Here is a 20,479-nt window from a genome sequence, read left to right as displayed (position 1 = left end):
CCAACACCCCAATCAAAAGGAAAACATTTTCATGGATGTAAAATTGAAATGTTTAACGATAGCTAAATATTTTAAAGATGCGTTTGCTCTGGAGTGGGCATTATGTTTAGTAACTATTTCTTTATGGGAGAAGGGTCATCCTCTGTTGTAAGAGCATCTTGAAAACATTTGATTATACTTTGATGTTAATTTGATTAGGCCTAATGTGTTGCAGCATGTTGTGCCATGTTGCCATGGGATATCTAGGGTCAGTGCATTAAACAAGAATGACTTGCTCTGTGCAGCAATGTAGCCTGTGTGAGGCACTTACTGACTTATGAGTATGGCAGTTTAGAAATATTTAAAGGGATGACTCTGATGCACTACCTAAATGAAGTAAACCATATATAGCCGGTGAACGAAGCCTAAATTAGCTCCACGCCGAATGTGAACATGTTGTTGGTTACTAGGCAACTCAAGAGCGACATGTCGTTGCGTCATTTCCTGCGCAGCCACGGTTTAGCTCGAGACTTCGAAGCGCAGTCCAGTGGATAGTATTGAAAAGCTGACGGGGAGAGCGCAACACAGGGACTTGTCCATTTACCTTTGCAACTACATCTCTCAAAGGAATAACATAACAGAAGAATACAACACAAAGACAAAAGGAAACAAAAAAGCATTTGCCTTCGGATTTATGATCGTTTTTAAAAGTTGTATGTACTTTTTTCTTCGATGAATGTAGCTTCATGCTCAAAAGAAACGGCACCTCTCGTCTTCATATATACTACTATAATACAGCAGGGAAACACAGGAGAGGGGACTTTGCGCATTTCTGGTGAGAAAAAATAGAAAAGGCTGAGGAAATATTTCGCTTTTATATACCAGTTCTAAAGGCATACGCACCCTGACTTGTCTTTCATTATCGGTGTGGACGACGCTTTCGCCAAAGATATTGGAGAAGCAGTTTGGAGGCTACTTGACTCCCGTATGCACGAACACACGACACCTTGGTCAACGCTGGTTTGAATGCCGGAAAAAACCTTATTTGAATGTTGTGTGCTTGTGTAAGAATTTTAAAAGTTAGTGCTGTTTTAGTTAGCCCGTTTATAACGCTTTCCTGGCATGTACAATGATTCTGTTTATTCAGGACTATAGACTAAAACTGTAGACTATATTTTAAAACTGTAGACTATATTTTACATCAGATTAAATGTGGGCCTATTTAAATTTTGCATAATTAGACTTGAAAGCTATTTGGGTTAGACAACTTTGGTAAGCATGTCATTTTATGAGGACTACGGCCAGGAGTTTTCGTTCAGTAAGTCGCTTCGGAGTTGCTGACCGACGGCAGTCTCTTACATCACGTCAATGCTTGCTCGGCTTCAGCGTCGCACCGTGGTCCCGGTAGCGTTCTAGGATGAGCACGGATCTGGATCGCATGTCGCTGAGTTCCTCGGTGAACTCGGTGGCGTCCAGTGCCCGCTCGTTGTCAGTCAACGTCAAAAAGCTGCACAACGCACTCAACCTACTGCTCAATGAGTTCGAGCGGGAACAGTTTATCCACTGTCTTAATGTGTATCACTCCAAGCGCAACGTCTACGACCTGGTTCAGACGCTTAAAGTCATCCTCAACGCTCCCAGTAAACGCCAACTGTTACCCATGTTACGGCTGGTCATTCCACGCTCGGACCAGCTTTTGTTTGACCAGTACACCTCGGAGGGTCTATACTTAAAATCGGATTTAGTGGCGAGCAATGGCAGCCCCGAACCAGCTCGGGAAGTTGCTAATGCGAGTCCCACTCTCGCCACGGTCTATCCATCGCAAGTGGCTCTACGAGGGTCTCCAGACACCGCCAGCACCAGCAGCGACGGGGGTACTACTCTGGTGCCGCTGCTCGGCAGTCGATTCCTGCACGAACCCCCAGGAGAGCTCCGACAGGTGACCCTCAGGCGGCACAAGAGCAACGAGGGTTTAGGTTTCAGCATCCGTGGAGGTTCCGAGCATGGTGTCGGGATCTATGTGTCGCTGGTGGAACCTGGTTCCCTCGCCGAGAAAGAGGGCTTGAGGGTCGGTGATCAGATCATGAAAGTTAACGACAAAGTGTTCGAGAATCTGACACATGCTGAGGCTGTGAAGGTAAGTGTGTGTGTGTCCGTGTCTCATTATGAGTTATATGTTCTCTAGTCTTTTAGTTATTTGTCTACATCAGCGACATCTGTGGCTTTTTGTATTTCATGCTCTTTAGTCTTCCATGACAGGCTGTATTCTACCAATGGCTTTTAAGCCAGAACTGAAGGAACCTAACAATGCATTTCAATTTCCGGAGATTCGTCATACTATGGCCACAGTAGTGTGTTACCTGCACTTTCATTCTAAAAATAAGTTACGTCCCCTGAATTTCAAGCCTCGAAGACACAATCATATTGGTCGTGTGCTATTCTATGGTAGTGTGATTCTCATACCCCATGCAGTTTGAATAGGTGGTTTTCTACTTGAGGTCACCAGCTAAAAGGATAATTTCCTCTCGACAGAAGGCTATGATTTATATCTGGAATTACAGGATGCGGATGTTCGACTGAAGCACAGATTGTTTTGGTTAGGCGTTGTTAATCTTGACCTGCCTGGCCGAGTTTTTTACTATAAGGCACATTTTTCTCATAAATTAACCTTGAACTTAAGAATTTGTTATACTAGTCAGTACTAGGTGAGATCCAGTTTGTATCCCTAAGTAAATTATTAACCTAATTTTGTCCTAAGGAAATTATATGGGTCTGATTTTATGCTACGTTAAATCTATTATATGACTGCTGTCCATGGTCCTGAAATGGAAAGCTGTACAATGGAAATGTGTACTTATAAGCGACACAGAATAGCAGAGGATGCAGAGGATCCATTTTCATTACGAATTAAATGCTGCCACGCATGTAAACGAGAGCAGACTTTCAGTATATAAACCTCCCTCTATTATAGCACTTCACACAGAAGTCAGTGTGCAGGACAAACATTTCAAATAATGTTTACAGTTTATCACACTGAAACGGTGCCTTCTGGCAGCCAGCTCTCCTCAGCTTGTTGCCTGGCCTTTGAATTCAGTGCTGCACCATGCCTTGTCCTCTCTGCAGTCCAACCCTGTGCTGGAACACTAGCAATATGGCTGATGTGGTGTAGATTGTCCTGCCACATGAGTGTGAGCGGGTGGGAGGGAGGAAGTAGGGGGAAAGAGCCAGGGTGTCTGTCAGTAAATCATATTGATCTCTCTCTTTCTCTCATTCGCTTTCTCTCTCTCACTCTCTCTCTCTCTGTCTTTGTATATGTGTGAGTGTGTGTGTGTGTGTGTGTGTGTGTGTGTGTGTGCACTTGTATCTCCTTGTGTTCGGACCACCTTTTTGACTGGACAGCCCTCTGTGTTGTCGCTCACACACGTGGTGCTGATGGAAGCTGATAGAGGCACATCTGGGCTCTGGCGCTGGCCACAGATAGGATTAAAGAGCTGGCAAGAGAAAGACAGAACAGAGTGGGCAAAGAACTGGGGAGACACCCAAAGACATTAAAAGCCTGCTGCAAAGACAGACGAAGAAGGAGAGGCCTAAGCAGAGGTATATAAAGGCATTTGTGTGAACTGCTAGCACTTCAGTGTCTTTACAACACACAAAACACAGTATGATGTTTACCAGCTCTATGTGCCTAATAGTGTGGTGGCCTTTGAAGCTTCAATACACAACACATCTTCTCCAGTAAATCATGGCAGAATAAATGCATAAAGACCCCCAGGTGAAGAAAGCAGGAAAGCTGCTCACCAGGCTGATGTTATCTTTCCAGCCCAAGGGCCCAGGGTGCACCTGACTGGGATAGAAGGCAGAGATACTGGATGAGGTGGGGGTGGGTTGGAGGTGCCTTGCTGTCATGGTTGGGGTGTATTGAGGCTGTGTGTTGCCCGTTGGCGGATCATGATGGGTAGGCCAATCTTCAGGGCGCTCGGTGCCTGCCTACCTACGGGAGGAAGAGATAAATGGCTGTGGGCTCATGCTATCTCTCTCTCTCTCTCTCTCTCTCTCTCTCTCTCCCAAGCTCTCTCTCTCTCTCTCCCGCCCTCTCACTCTTCAGGCCCTCTACCTTTCCCTCTCTCACTACAGCTCCTTGTCTGAAGGGAAGGCCTTTCAGCACATGATTTCAGCATGCATGTTTCGCTCTCTCTCTCTCTCCCTCTGTCTCTCTCCTTCTGTCTCTCTCGCTCTTTCTCTTTATTTTCTGTCTCCTATTTCTTCTCTTGGCCCTGCTCATCTTACTTCTAATGCCGGTCCTCACTGTCCCTAACTGAAGTCGAAGGAAAGGATTGTAAGCATAGTCTAAGCTTTATGACGGTTTCCTGCTCAGTTCAGTTCCTCGTAAGGTCTGTACTCTAAGCAAGCGCGGTGAGTGAAGCGGTCTTGTAAACCGAATTTATCGCACAGAGTTGTTTACAGACCTTGTTACACAGACCTGCTCGTATTTTAGTCTACAGGGAGTTGTTTGGAAATGTGTGGTATGTTGTTGCCTGCCGTGGAGGATGACTCCTTGAGAGTTCCCAACCGATGGAAGCCCAAACAGATGAGTGTTTTGGGGCTTGAGTGCCGGTGCCTTTCTGCAGTCGCTCCCGCACCTCGCTGTTTTAATTTGACCTAAATAATTCATCAGGTGCTTTAATTAAGCCCCATGAAGCTCAGTGGAGGGGTTGATTCCCTTGCCTTTGTTGCCGTGGTGCTAAGAGCTGATTAATTACCAAATGTTTACCCACGTCAGGGGAGTCAGAAAAATGAGAGGAGAAGTGGAGTCAAATCCTTTAGACAACCCAATTTATGGCTTTGAACACTGGGACAGGGGAAGTCAAACCAGGATGGTCTCTCTCTCTCTCTCCCTTTCTCTCTCTCTCTCTCTCTCTCTCTCTCTCTCTTTCTCTCTCTCTCTCTCTCTCTTTCTTCTTCCTTCTTTCTCACTCTGTCTCTTTCTTATTCAGTGACTCAAATCCAGAGGGGCTGACACATATCGCTCAGTCAATGTCCCTCTTGTGGTCATTCTGCCAAAGCCACTCCATTGTGACAGCCTAATTAGTTTACAATGGACTGCTGGGCTGTATTTGTCAAAGCAGCCTGCAATATATCACCTGAATTGAATGCATGTGGTGTATCCAAGCCTCGCCCTCCCCGCACCTCAGAAATGTGCTGTTTCACCCGCTTATAAGGTCACCCCCTAATGAACAGCTCCGCTCAATCCATTTAAATTGCCTTATTGAATGAGTACATGCCCATAACATTGGGCAAGAGAAAAAATTGAGCTACACACTATCCAAGCAGTGATATCAGCGTACTCAATGGTTATATATATTTTATATATATATATATATATATATATATATATTTCTTACTTTTCAATATTGAAGACTACTTACAGTCCCAGAATTTATGTTGTTTATAAGTTTTTACATGTACAGCTTTAAGGTGGAAAGTGTTTATCCAAAGGTGTGATAGGTGTAAAGGACTCTCTCTAAGTGTTCTAGATTTGTAGCTTTAATTGGATTGTTATTATGGACTAATACAAAAATAACACTTAAAATAAATACACAGGAAACAAACAATAACTGACCTATTACAAAAAAACATTTATCATAGATCATTGCATGCAATGTCTGTTTTACTTAATGGTTAGAATGATACCATTGCCGTGTAGAACAAGCTCTATGTTATTTTTTTTACTGCAAAAACGTAATGCATCACCTTCAACTTCTACCAGAGTCTTCCAGCTCACGACACAGGTATTTAGGGGATGAAATGCATGACTGTGGAATGGGAAACATATTGCTGCTGGCTTTCTCGTGAGGATTGTTCCCACTGTCGCGTGTGATCCTCTCCGTCATCTGGCAGTGACCGTGATAGAGCTCCTGTTGGCTTGTGATTACAGGGCTGATGGATTACCGGGGCTCCGTGTGTGGGCTGGGAGTCAGGGGCACAGTCCTGCTTCTCTCCCCTCCCAAGGGCACGCAAGTGGGGAGGGAGGGATGGGATGTGGAGGGTGGGGGTGGGTGGGTGCTGCGAGAGGCCAGGGGAATGCAGAGACAGGGTGACAGCGCGAGGACAGCCCTCTCATGGGACAGAGCTGACAGACGCATGGGGAAAAGGATTTGGGGCAGATTCAATCAACCTTCAACAAGGTGCTTCACCTTCAGGGAATTCAAAAAAAGTGTGTGTGTGTGTGCGTGCGTGCGTGTGTGTGTGTGTGTGTGTGTGTGTGTGTGTGTGTGTGTGTGTGTGTGTGTGTGTGTGCGACTTTTGCGTTTTCATTGGAAAAGTATTTTCTGATACAGCTAAGAATACATTTCCTTAATCAGGAGAAGCACTCTGATCGTTTTGAGATTTGTCAAATTGAAAACACTGTGGTGAGAGGGGTGAGCTGAGCATTTGGGAGATTGGTGTCTTGATCTGTTGGTTTTTGTGTAGTCATCGTCTTCCCTGCAGCGGGCCGGATGGCCGGGCCTGAAGCCACTCTGAATCACAGTTTTCCCTGTGCTCCCGCTCTGTCCTTAGGGTCAGCCTGAATCATATCGTGTGCTCTGACAGGGCGTGCACTCAAGCCAGTGCAAATCAATTCGGGCGCACAGCAGTGGTGTGCCGGACAAAATTGAGTTAGTGAAAATGTGTTGATGTGTACACACACACACACACACACACACACACACACACACACACACACACACACACACACACACAGAGAAGATTTCCTTTTATTCATCTTTCTGGGTCAGAACTTACTGACAGACATACACTGCACACACACACACACACACACAGACACACAGACACACACACACAACACACCACTTTCACACATACACCCACACACACACTCACACACACACACACACACAGACACACACGCACACAACACCTCACTTACACACATACACGCACGCACGCATGCACACACACACAGACACACACACAACACACCACTTACACACATACACGCACGCATGCACACACACACAGACACACACACACAAATATTCCTTCTGTCCTTTTGTTCCTCTCTTTGGAACAGACAGACACTGACACACACATGGTCTCAGCCTTACTGTCTTGATGTTGAAAGAGGTAGGCCCCCCCTCTTGTGGACTGATAATCTACTCTTCCTGCGGAGAGAGGAGCAGAACAGGGAGAAACAAATCAGAGAGGGAGAGGGAAAACAGGATGAAAAGAGAGAAGTGCTGCGTCGGTTCATTCCCTTGACTCTGAGGAGCGTGCTGTTTGCAAATCCATATGCCACGAATATGACAAACAAACATGCCCACACACACACTTGCATACACACACATATATACATACACACACACACACACTCTTACTGAGAGAGACAGACAGACACAGAGCTGTTAACAACTTTCAGAAAAGGTAAAGAAGAAGGCTGTGCTCTAACAGGGTTACATAAGAACGCAGAATAGATCTGAAAATCACGGTAGAGGCTGAAGTTTTGCACTGACATTGAGCGGGTTCCCCCCTACCTAATGGGCTGTCTTTTCAGGAGCACTTGGAGAGTGTACGGTTTGAGTTGTGATCAAACACCAGAGGGATAGTGAAAGAGAATAAAAAGAGAGAGAGGAATGAAGTGACAAAAGCGAAGAGCTGGAACAAAAAGTAAAGTGCAGGGAGTAGAAAGCCACAAAAAAAGCGAAGGTAATATTGACTTAATTCGCTGTGACTAAAGCCCAATGTTTACTGGGCCATTCCAAAGGTGCAGGGCCCTCATTCATCTTGAAGCTTCTGCCTTCCTCTTGCTGAGTCAGATTGCTGAGTGGTTGGAGAGGAGTTCATCATCATTAACTCAGGTGTGCCCATCCAATAAGTCTCCATTATCCTACGAGTCACAGACTGTGACTCCTCAGAGGTGAATGTATCAGCATCCCCTATCCTTACTTAAACTCAGGGACACAGCAGACCCGGAACATTTGCCGAAAAGTTTTTTGGCTTTCATTTTTTTTATCAAAACGTGTTGTGCCACAGCAATATTTGACATTCTGGATGAATAATATGAATAATTGTGTTTATTATTGTTTTCAGTCATTTTTGTTGGACGTCAGTGTCAGAGAGATATGCTGATTTCAGAGCTGGTGACTCACATCTTAGAACTGTTCCTTGGCAAACAGACTGAAGCGGGCATTTCACATATTGTTCACGCGGAACTGAAATGGACTTCTCCCTTAGGAAATCCTTCTGTCAACACCCAAGGCCACAGCCAGAATAATAAATTGACAAAAGCAAACGCACACTGCTCCTTTGGAACCTATTGCATCTGCTGTTACTTGCTTTTATAAATAGATGAGTCGCGGAAACATGCTGGCCTTTTGTGTGTGACTGTGTGTGTGTGTGTGTGTGTGTGTATTCTGTCTGTGGAATTGAGACTCTTTTGAGTCTTTTGATGCAGGTGCCATGTTTGTCTCCGTCACTAGGGAGAGAGCTTTCTAGAAATGCGATCTGGCTCGGAAGTTTGACCTGACCTGCATACGCCTACTCTCCCCTACCTGCCGTGTGTCCATACCATCTGTTACACTCCCACACACACACACACACACACACACACACACACACACACACACACACACACACACACACACATACACACACTTGTCGATTCTGGGACTGAGAGAGGAAATGACAGTGGGTGTCCCCTCCCCCTTGCACAAGGGCATGCTGGAGAGCGTTTGCATCCCTAATCAAGCCGTGTTCTATTCATGATTGAGAAGCAGCCAATCCGACCAGCCATTCCGCTGCAGGCTACTGATTGGCTCGGGTGAGGACCCTGATCAGGGATTGGGGAAAGTGTAAATTATTAACCAGGTGTTCTGGCACGCCGCACGCCTCCACCTGTGACAATGTAATTGTGTCACAGAGAGATACAGATAGAGAGAGAAGTAGGTGCTATCCCTCTTTTTTTCTTTCCTTCTCTTACATAGTTTTTTTTCTTTGACTTTGGCCATTTCATGTCCGTGGGCTTTATTCTCTCTCTCTCTTCCCTCCTTTCTCTTTCTCACTCTTCTTCTTTCGCTCTCTGATTTCCTCACTTGATTAGAGTGCATGTTACCTGTGCACATGTCCGGAATGCAAAGCCTGGCTTATGGCAAGGCCGGGCTTCAACTGCTGATTCAGTGCCAAGACTTGGGCACACCGCACGACCACAAACCACCGCAGAACACACACAGACACACACACACACACACACACACATACACACACACATATCTCTCTCATCATTTATCTCTCTTTTCCCTCTATCCATCTTCCATTTGCCTACTGCTCCTGCCCTTGTGTATATTTAGAAGGTTCGTATTGATCTTGATGTTGTGCTGCCGCTTGCCACAGGCGATCTCCGAGTCACGTGTGAATATTGGCGTGTGTGCAATCCCCTCAGTGAGTGAGGGCTATCGATTTAAATGCCTCCCTGAGTGGTCAACCGGGGCCTCTCATATGTACGTGCACAATGCTGTATGGTGTTACAGATACATAAACAATGGTTTCCAGAAAAAGAACAATCCCATATGTTGACTCGCAATCCCAGCGGTCAACCGGGGCCTCTCATATGTACGTGCACAACGCTGTATGGTGTTACAGATACATAAACAACGGTTTCCTGAAAAAGAACAATCCCATATGTTGACCGGCAATCCCACTCACAAGCCCTCGGATGGATCAGCTCCGGCTCTGTATTCCTCAAGAACACCATCTTCTGGGATTATATACTCCAGCACACGTCCTGACAGATGGCCTCTTCCGGCGATGACCCATTCAATCGTGAAGCTGTCACAAAAGGGACGCAGGACACACATCTGTCGATGACCCACTCCCATGGGTGTTCTGCGGGTCAATTGGATCCGCAGGGCTCTCTTAAATATGAAGCCCTTCAGTGTAAGAAAACCCCCACCCATTCACCCCTATTGACCAGATGAACGCAGTCTTAAGAACAAAAGAACAGCCCTCTTAATCCTCAGACGTAAACAAGGATCGCATGTGTTTAAAAACACGGCACAACTATATGGTATCCTTTTTTATGTTTCACTTGTGTGGAGGCCTTCAGTCTTGCTGAAGGATTACGTCAGGCGTTCTGTAGAACTGAGATTAGACTCAACATGGCAAGGGAAGTTGTTAGTAGGTTATGTCATGGTCGTCTGGCACAGCAGTTTGGCATCTTTAGTGGTCACCATAAGCCACCAGATATGGTGGTAATTAGAATCAGGCCACAATAAAAGCAGAAACACTCCTTGGCATTCACAATAAAAAGTCCAGAAACAATTGGACATTTTATTATGTCTGTTTTTTTTAATCCTATAGTTCTCTGGGCATTAGTCCCTCTGTATATTTTGACTGGCAGACTACTTCATGACCACATGATAATTTCAGGCTCCAGCTGTTCGGATGTTGTAAACTTTGAATGCCAGAGCTTTTCTTCAGTTTATTCATATGTGAAACAATGTGTGTCTCTTTTGAATCTCTTGAGCCTGTGTTTTGTTGGCACAGGGCTGTAGTCTAGGAGATGAAGATAAGCAAGCCAGCTGTTGTCAACAGGACTAGTAAAATCTCTAGGACACACATTCTTTTTCCTTTTTTTTTTGTCAGTGTGCACCTTGTCTTTAATGCACACAGTAAACCGTATGTGTCTCCCCCGAAAGCGTCACATCAGTAAATGCTGTCTGGCTGTTTCACGGCGGCGGGGGATAATTGACGCCATTGTGGTTTTGTTTGCAATTCTGTCTGGCACTTCCTTCAGGAGCAGCTGTTGACATGTCGGATCCGTGGGGTGCGATGCACCAGTGTGACATCCTTGTTGGATCAGCAGCAGCAGCACACATTTTACGGGGCCAATCTATAGGTATCTTACCTTGCATCAGCCAATGCTTTTTATGGGCTCATTTTATGCTTGGTACATTTTACACATAGACCTACACATACTTACACACAGACACACGCACACACACACACACACACACACACACACACACACACACACACACACACACACACACACACACACACACACACACACACACAGTGCCGTCGGTAATTGGGACCAGCAGAGTATGTCCCTGAGCCATTCTCAGTGCCCTGTGGAGCATGAGGGACGAGCTGGCTTGGCTGCTGAGGTGGTCAGACTGTCAGTACTGAGGAGCCAACATGAGCGTCCAGCCAGACTTATGGCCAAGAACAGATCATCACAGGCCAGTCCCTGACCTTGGTGGAGAGACTGAGGATGGAAAGAGGGAAGAGACGAAGGTGGAGAAAGACCAGAGGGAGGGGAAGAGCTGTGAACAGAGAGAAAGAAAAAGAGAGAGACAGAGAAACAACAGTAAGGAGAGAGAACAGAAAAGAGAATGAAGTGGAGGGAAAGAGATTAGCTGGGGACATTACGGCATAAATGAAGAACGGCTGCTCCCCTGAGGAAAATAAACTCTGACTTCTCTCACAAGGACACATCCTGTGTGTGTGTGTGTGTGTGTGTGTGTGTGTGTGTGTGTGTATGTGTGTGTGTAGGCCCATGCATGTGTCCGTGCACCAAATCTGATCCACATCCATATGAGCAGTCAGTGTGTTATCTGTAGACCATGTGTATGTTTTATGAGTGTGTGGAACAGCGTGTATGTGCACCTTTATGACTTCCTGAATAAGACTTTTATTTGTACGTGCAGGAGTGGACGTGTTTATGATTGTGTGTGTGTGTTTGTATGAATCATATGTCTTCTGTTCCACTTGATCAGATATGATACACAAAGATACTTTTAACAACTGCTCATGGCCTCCGTGCACACACATCCACACACACACATAGAATATGTCCCTGTGAGAGAAGCGTACATGCAGATCATACTCCAGCTGTTTGAGTGTTTTTCCTTGTGTCTTTATCTGTAGGACCCAGGTTCAAGTCTGGCCTGAGGTAATTCCGCAAGTCTATTTCCCATTTCTTTCAATCTTCACTATCCTGTCATTGACGTGCTAGAAAAGCCCCCCTATACAAGAAATACAGATATTTTAAGGCTCTGTAATGAAGGTTCAATTGACTGTTAACGTTTTCTACTCTGGGGTATAAGTGGAGGGTTCTCCTGGGTTGTCCTGGGCTCAGACATTGTATTTGGCTTAGAATAGGTCAATGATATGTGTTGACTTTTCTGAGATCTGTTATAGATGGCATATGGAAAAATGTGATTACATCTCTGGTCCGTGATATGGTGAGAGAGAGCGTGAGTGAGGTTTGCTGATGTTAGAGGATTTGAGATGGAGGGATGTTCTTTGGGGGGATGATTAAAGTAGGAATCTTTTCTAACGCCCGACACAAGATTATTTTTCCCCAAGTGGGGCTAGATTTAATATCATAAACACGTTGCATATTAGCATCTATAGCAGACTTATGGAATGAGGAGATGAATGCGACAGTGTTGGGAATATGCGGTCTGGGTCAGCCAAGGGCGCCTCGTTTCATTATAAAAATCCCCGCCTGCGTTGGATTAGAATGCGCCGAGGTGATGGAGGCCAACTCTGCACCACGTGGATAGGGATAATCGAGTTTGGTTTTTGATGTATGATTTCCATTGCATGCACAGTGTATGAAATGACAGTAGTGTTTGACGTTTTCTTTGTCGGAAAGATCGGATGAACAGATGGTCTGCATCTCACTAAAGGTGGGATAAAGAGGTCAAACGGAACGGAACGTCTGTAGTCTAGTTATACGGATTCAGTGCTTTTGTATTGGCCTACACGCTTTTTTTTCTCCTCTACACCCAATTTCCTTTCGGCACGACACTACAGTAAACGGAAATGAAAGCACTGATGAATGGTCTTCCTCGTGGAATAGAAAAGAGCTAAAAGATTTTCCGGAAAGGTGGACAGGATCCGGACCAAATCTGATCCGGAGTCATCTGGTATCATTTGTAAACTTTACAATCCTCAACTTTCCTTGAAACCACACTCCACCCTGAGATGTGTATTCATTTGGAAATGTGCTTTCAGTATGCTTTTATCTGTTGGAGCCAAATATGTAATTATCCCTATCCTGAATCCATGCATAAATCTTCTTAATATTCTCTTGTTATCTGGAATGACTGAGCTGAATAACCTCGAGCACATAAGGAAGCTACACTTGCAATGATGATTATGCTCCATTGAACAACCCCTTTTAACTGATATCTGAACTAAACATTTAAATATAGATGAAATGCAAACCCGTGGCATAGACCCTTGCATATACACAAGCATGCACACAAAAATCATACACACACACACACACACACACACACACACACACACACACACACTCTCACACACACACACACACACACACACACACACACACACACACACACACACACACACACACACACACACACACACACAATCACACACACACAATCACACACACACCACCACACCAGTGAACACTGAGGAGAATCACCCCGTCAGCTCTTGCTGGCAGAAGCACATAAAACAGCTCAACTCCAGTCGCACCCCTCCCACCCCCCCCCCCCCTCTTTCTACTCGCCTGCCTGTCCTGTTTCACATTTTAGTTTTTTAGAGTGCTATCACAATGGCTGCAAGCCAGACGGTTAATGCAGGTCCCAACCTTGGCCTTCCCCCCTATTAACCTGCCTCTGCTGGCATGCTGTGCTTTACGATGCCAGGCTCTCCCGCCTGACACTGGGCAGAGCTGGACTGTGCCTTTCCTAGACCACACTGTGCCACGCTGCTGGTGGCCACCTGGCACTCGGCTGGATGGTGGCATCTCATGGCCCTGTGCTTGACCTTTCTTGAACAGGGTCACAGGCTAAGATGACTCTTCCACCGCATCACAGGACGTCCTTGTGGCATTGTTGGACACACCACAGCTAGACATAAACCCGACACTAAATGCAGCCGCAGTTGTGACAATGTAGATATTGAAAATGGGTCTTGATTTTAATACGTTTGTGAAAGACCAAGGTATGTCATTGTCTCCATTGCATCTGTCTACTTCTCTACCTAACTTCTCTACCTAATCAATCCATCCAGGATTTTGCGATCTTGCAATCCTTCCAATCTTTGGAATTCTTGCTGTATTTGCGATTGATTTTATTGTATTGTATAACTGCAATCCCTGCAATTTTAACCACAATTTTTGAGCAATGCTGGTCCTCATGGCAACCATGTGTGACTGGCAGGACTTCCCTGAGGGATAACAGGAGCAGCTGTGTGATGGGGTGTCAGGTGGGCAGCTGCACCGCCACACACACACACACACACACACACACACACACACACACACACACACACACACACACACACACACACTCACACTCACACTCACACTCACACTCACACTCACACTCACACACACATACACACACACACATACACACACTGAAAGACACAGTCATACATACTAATGCACAAAAAGACACACACACACACACACCTTCTTGCTTACTTACCTCCTCAAAACTACTCCCAAACACACATCCTTGAACACATGCATGCATATGCACAGATACTCTAATCTGACACAGAGTGAATATCCCTCTCACACTCGCACACCCACCGTAAATCATCCCCGTGGGCCCCAGAGAGAAAACCCTAAGGGTTAAAAGGCAGGCAGGGAGCAGATTAAAGGTTTACCTGCGAGCCGGGAGAGATGCTGGAGGTCTGACGTTGACAGATCTGCCTCTCTCTCTGTCTTTCTCTCACTCTCTCTCTCTCTCTCTCTCTTTCTCTCTCTCTTTCTGTCGCGCTCTTTACCCCTTCCTCGTGGCCTTGAATGGGGTAAGGAGGGAGTGATAGATGGCTCTTGGGAAATAAGAAGAGAGAGGGAGAGGGGGAAGAGCGTGAGGGGAGAGAGGGGAGGGGGGGGATGAGAAACTGGGGCTGTCGGGATCAGTCCTGCAGCCCCAGCAAAAGAGAGGATGAATCAGATGAAGGCTTGTCAGCGGAGTGACAGAGCGCTGACAAGAGAGAGATGAAGGGTGAGCGGAGGGATGGATGGAGGCAATGGGGGAAAAGGAGGAGGAAAGTAGTGTTTGTTCAGGCTCACAAGATGGCTGGTGACAGTATTGAGAAGAATCTTCTCATGGATGGATAAAGCAATACACCTGTGTGTAGAGATATGCTCTCTCTCTCTCTGTCTATCTCTCTCTCTCTCTCTCTCTTTTTTTTCTCTTTTGTAATCCTCTCTTTAAGATCCAGCAGGGGTTAGCAGAATCAGTAATTAATAGTTTCGTGAAATCGGGGATCATTAGATTAGTTGATCTACTTGATCTGTCTGAGAGGGTGTGGCAAACTCCATAGCTAAATAGCCGAGCAGGTTGGACTCAGGTCAGTTAGGTTGGTCAGTGGGTTGCTGGGTAGTCTTAAAACTTCCTTGCCCCAAACTTTGAGGGAGTCTGTCGACCATGACCGGACCAGTGGCAACAGCTCCTTTGCATTGCCCAAAAGGTCAGGTGACAGGTGAAAGGTCAGGTGACAGGTGAAGATTGCTACATTGTACAATTGCAACAAATGTAGTGATTAGTGAAATGTAGATTTAGTGAGGGAGTATCAACCATCTGCCCTTAGTGTAGCATTACTGATACTGAGTTTCACCTTGTCTGTGAATGTGCACAGCTAGCACCTTTTTTTTTGTTGTACTGGGAAAGGTGGAAGCTGGGGTTAATATTTACAAAAACTGTTTGTGTTCAGTTGTGGGCACAGGCAGGATTTGGTATGAGCGGTATATGATGGCCAATTTCTTTGCTAGGCAAGGCCAGGATACAGACATGATATCCATGTTTAAATCTCTGGTGGAAACAAGAATAGTGGTGTATGTGTTCAACCAGCAAATGTGGCTCGGTTCAGAGAGAGCGGTTCAGTGGTGTGTGAAGAAGGGCATAGTTATGATTATTAATGAATTTGGGAGGCTTGTTTTCAACTGGTGAAAGGGGCAGATTTTGTTTGTGTTCTTCGATTGTTTTCAAATGGTGTTTTAGAAGTCAAAAGGCCCCTCTTTCTCTCCTTCTCTCCCTCCATAGTTCATTGAGTAACTGAATCAAAGGAAATTCACTTTGTGTGTGTGTGTGTGTGTGTGTGTGTGTTTGTATGAATGCGTGGTGTAAGGATGTGTGTGTATCTGTCCATACTTGTGTGTTTATATTTATATTTGTGTGTCACATATTTGTATGAAGCCTGGTAGTGTGCTTATATTGATGAACAGGTTGGTTAACACAAGCGACTGAAACAAAAAGTCACACATTCAAAGGAGAAACCTCTCCATCATAATAACTGCTATTGAAACAGCGTTCCATATCCTGTTGAGCAGCTGAGCTAGAGGAGAGACACCTCTCTGGTCGGTTCAAAGGGCGCCACTGAAGTGTCAGAGCAGAGGCGGCAAACAAGCCACACACACAACGAGGGCCTGTCAGCGCTGTGTGTGGGGTTAAGAGGTACTCAGAGTCTCCTTACACGCCACAGGATGTATGGACACACACACACACAAAACACACACACATACACACACACACACACACACACACACACACACACACACACTAACATGAGTTCACACATACACTCACAAAGATATACACAACATACACATAAGGAGTACCTATATTTGCAGACCTGCACACACAGAAAGAGACATTTGGATGGACACAAATGTCAGGGTTGCATACACACGCAGACACACACACACACAGACACACACACACACACACACACACACACACACACACACACACACACACACCTTCACTCAGGACAGGAGCTGCCAGGTGTTCCTTCTTGTTAGCTCTTAGAGGGGCTCGAGATAAGGTCAGCAGATGCTTTTAAAATGACATCCCCCGCAATCTGTCAGCTTTTTCTCTCCGTCGCTCTCTCTCTCCCTCTCTCCCTCTCTCCCTCTGTTCCTCCCTCCTTACTTCCTCTCTCCCCTCCGGTGTAAGCTTTGATGAAATGCTGGAGGATTTTTAGTTAATTAAACAGGATTAGGTACTACCCCGAGGCTCAGCCTGTTTGTTTCAACCCCCCCTTCTCTCTCTCTCTCTCTCTCTTTATCTCTCTCTCTCTCTCTCTTTCTCTCTCGCTCTCTCTCTCTCTCTCGCTCTCTCTCTCTCTTTCTCTCCCTCCATAGTTCATTGAAATTCACTTTTTCCCCCTCCCATAAGTTGTTAAGTGTCCATTACTCTTGTTCTCTCTCTCTCTCTCTCAGACGGAGGTAGTGTCTGGGTTATGTTTACTTCCCTCAGCAGAAGCCTGGAGGTTCCACTCAGGCCTGCGCCGGTGTGGTATTAGCAGGTCACGTGACCTCCCGTGCACAAAGGAGCATAGTATCCTCCAGCTAATCAGATTAGGCTTTTGTGTGAGAACAGCGCAGACTGTCTGCTTTGCTGATTTTGCTTCATCCCCCTGCCACCCGTATCTGCCCATTAATGCCAGTAGCTCATCCTCCATTTGTTTTTTCCTTGAGAATGGTCAGAGGCTTTCTGTTGTGCGCAGGAGCTTTCTGAAAGACTTTTTTCTGTCTGGCAAAATGATCAAGCCAATGTAAATTGCTTTGATGTGGAATGCTGTTTGAGTCGATGCGAGTGAATGAGGGAAGACAAAGAGTTTTATTGAGTGAGGCTCAGACAATGAAGGTGTTTGTAGGAGTTGTTACTTCGCGACTTTGTGGCACCTTGAGATGAGAGCGAATGTCTGGGGACAGCGTGTTGATATCTCGATGCTGAGTATAGTAGAGAGCTGACGATAACAAGACTTGTGTTCTTCCTAAAATCTGCTTACAGCCTAATAGAAGCACTCACTATTGGTGTTCTCTGTTCAAATGTGCAGCGTAACTTTGAGGTCTGCCCACACAAGGTGTCGGATTCGTTTATGAGGTTTAATATGCACAAGAGGCGCTCATCAGTCCCGGCCACATTGAGACCAAGGTCAGTTCTGGTCGTCTCGATGCTGCGTAATGTGTCTCTGACTCTCTGAGACGGAGTGGGTTGTATCCCAGGGGGGGTAATGTAATTGTAACATCTCTCAGGTGGGAGATTAAGTGAGACGGCAACTGTTGTGTCTTCTACGCAGACACAGTCAAGCCCGGCCAAGTGGACAGAAAGTCCAAAGACAAAAGGCAGAAAGACAGAAAGACCAAAAAAGGCTTGTTTTTTTTGGTCAGTTCAGGTGAGCGAGTCCTCTTCTGACGTGGACAACACAGAGAGCGCTTGATGATTCTCTTGCTCCCATTCCTCTCAAAGCTTTCTATAAATAGCATCCTCTCGATCTCGTTCTCTCTCTCTTCTCTGTTTCTCTCCCTTTTTCTCATTCTCTCTCTCTCTCTCCCTCTCCCACCTCTTTGTTTCTCTCTCTCCTCTCCATCTCCCCGCACTCCACTCCTGTCAAATGGCTCGCGGCGATGTGGTGTCTGCCCGCTCCACTCCATATAGCCTCCTGTGTTTATGAAACACGATGGCACTTCAAAAGACCCCTTCGGCGCCCATCTCCTCTTCACTTCTCTCCACACACCCCCCATGCCGTCCCTCTTCTCTCTCTTCCTCTATCTTTCTCTCTCTCTCTCTTTTTGTCCCTCGCTCCCCTAATTGCGGTGCATTTGGGGCTCTCCATAAGATGATGTGGGTGAGATCTGCAGCTGTGTTGACGTTGCTGGGGCGCGGTTACTAAACGGCGGCTACTATTACGTGCGCTGATGAAGATGATTGCGGCCCAAGTGGCCCTGGTTTGTGCCATCCCACGCCGAGTCCCAGCGGCAGAGTCCGATTTAAGTCAGTTTCCCAGGTGAAGAGCCTAATTGCTCGTTTAACAGCACACCAGCGAATCTGCCCCCTGAAGGTATTCTCTGTCTGTGTTCCGTATCAGTCTTTTTCTCCATTTTTGTCTTTGTATCACCATAGCTTTTGGTTATGAACGTGCAACTGTAAGTAATGCCCCCCTAACTCCCTGCCTGTGTGGAGCAGGGCAAGGGATGGCACTAAGAGTCACTAATAGTCGATGCGAGTCTGTGGAGCACAATGATGTATGACAAGTGAAGGTACATTCAAGACACATGTGCACACACACACTTGATTCCCTCCGTTAATAGGAGGTCAAGGCCTGCTTTGTAATGAATTAGGGAGGGGAGATGGGGCCCATAAAGTCATCAGAAGCTTCTGCCTGAACATACATGCTTTATTTATGGCCGTGGCGATGGTCGAAGTGGAGAACCTGTGGCTCCAAGCCATGTACCGTAACACAGATCTGTCTCATCCTCTCTCTCTCTCTCTTTCAATTCAATTCAAATGAGCTGCACTGGCATGACAATTTTTGAACATTTAAACGCAAGGTTTACAGAATACAAAGGTATGGCAGACATAGATATATGCATCTGAAATGAGCAAACTAGTGTGTGTGTGTGTGTGTGTGTGTGTGTGTGTGTGTATATGTGTGTGTTTGTGTTTGTGTGTGTGCGCCTGTTTGCATGAATGTGTGTGTGCAGTATGTTCTTGCATGGTGTTTGCAATGGTGTGGATGTGTGGATGGGTGTATGTACATGTGTCAGTGCAATGGTTGTGTCTAAGCACTGTCCCTGGGTTGATGGCACTCAGTAATGTATTTAGCTGCTGTCTGTCCTTATCCAAGTAAGACAGGCAATACCCCCCGTTCCCATAGATTTTGGAACCCTGGAAGTAGGCTAGCAAATCTGTCATAATAGATATTTGACCTCACTTGTCATACAGGGACCACATATCCTTTTCTCTCTTGGCAACTATGATTTTGTTAGTCTGCCTTTTTCTCTGGCTAGCCTGTGGTCACTGAGTCTGTGCTTGGTCACGATCTGCCTCTGCTTTGTATCTCTGACGGCAAAGAGGTAATCCTCCACTTCATATATTGATTTCATGGCCCGATAACATTCTAATTTGGTTTCAGGGTTGAGATCTTGAGAGTTTGAGCTGCATTAAAATGCAGAGTGTCTGCAGGACCTATTTGTAAATGCATCCAGAATTTGAGAATTATTTTCTGTATGTTGATCGCCAATGGAAATCTGCCTAATTCTGCTCTAAATGCATTGGTTGGTATTTTCTTTTGAATTAGTAGGATTGTTCAACATAATTCTGCATGTAGGGCTTCAGTAGGATGTTTGACCCATGTAGTGTAGCTATGCTCACGGATTGGACCTCATACCTCACTTCCAAACAGCACAACTGGCTCAATTACTACAGCCAAAATGAATCATTATGTTGCCAAGAATACATCAGAATACATTGTCTTTATTATAATTGATCTACTTTACCCCCTACTTTGTAAAAATGTATAATGTAATCATTCATGCTAAATATAATCAAATTCTTCCTGTGTCAAATGGAAATGTCTTTCTCTCTCTCTACGTCTCTTTTTTTTCTCTCCGCTTTTCTTCATCCATTACTCAATTCCAGGTCATGTGATTGTGAGAAGCTTAACAAATCAAATAAGAGAGTGGAAAGAGTCTCCGTTCATTGCGAGGGTTTTT

General features: G+C 45.6%; 1 protein-coding gene across 1 annotated transcript in view; it reads left to right on the top strand.

Moving 5' to 3' along the window:
- The first annotated feature begins 491 nt into the window (after positions 1–491).
- whrna (whirlin a) overlaps positions 492–20,479 on the top strand; it is a 90,745-nt gene continuing 70,757 nt past the window's right edge. The window contains exon 1 of the mRNA XM_042709430.1: positions 492–2,116. Within this exon, the coding sequence (XP_042565364.1) occupies positions 1,397–2,116 (720 nt within the window). The 5' untranslated portion in view covers positions 492–1,396. The remainder of the gene's footprint in view (positions 2,117–20,479) is intronic.

The sequence above is a fragment of the Clupea harengus genome, chromosome 12, assembly GCF_900700415.2.
Source record: "Clupea harengus chromosome 12, Ch_v2.0.2, whole genome shotgun sequence".
Lineage (NCBI taxonomy): Eukaryota > Metazoa > Chordata > Actinopteri > Clupeiformes > Clupeidae > Clupea > Clupea harengus.
Note: the sequence above shows the minus strand (reverse complement) of the source record. Positions and strands in the feature narration are given on the sequence as shown.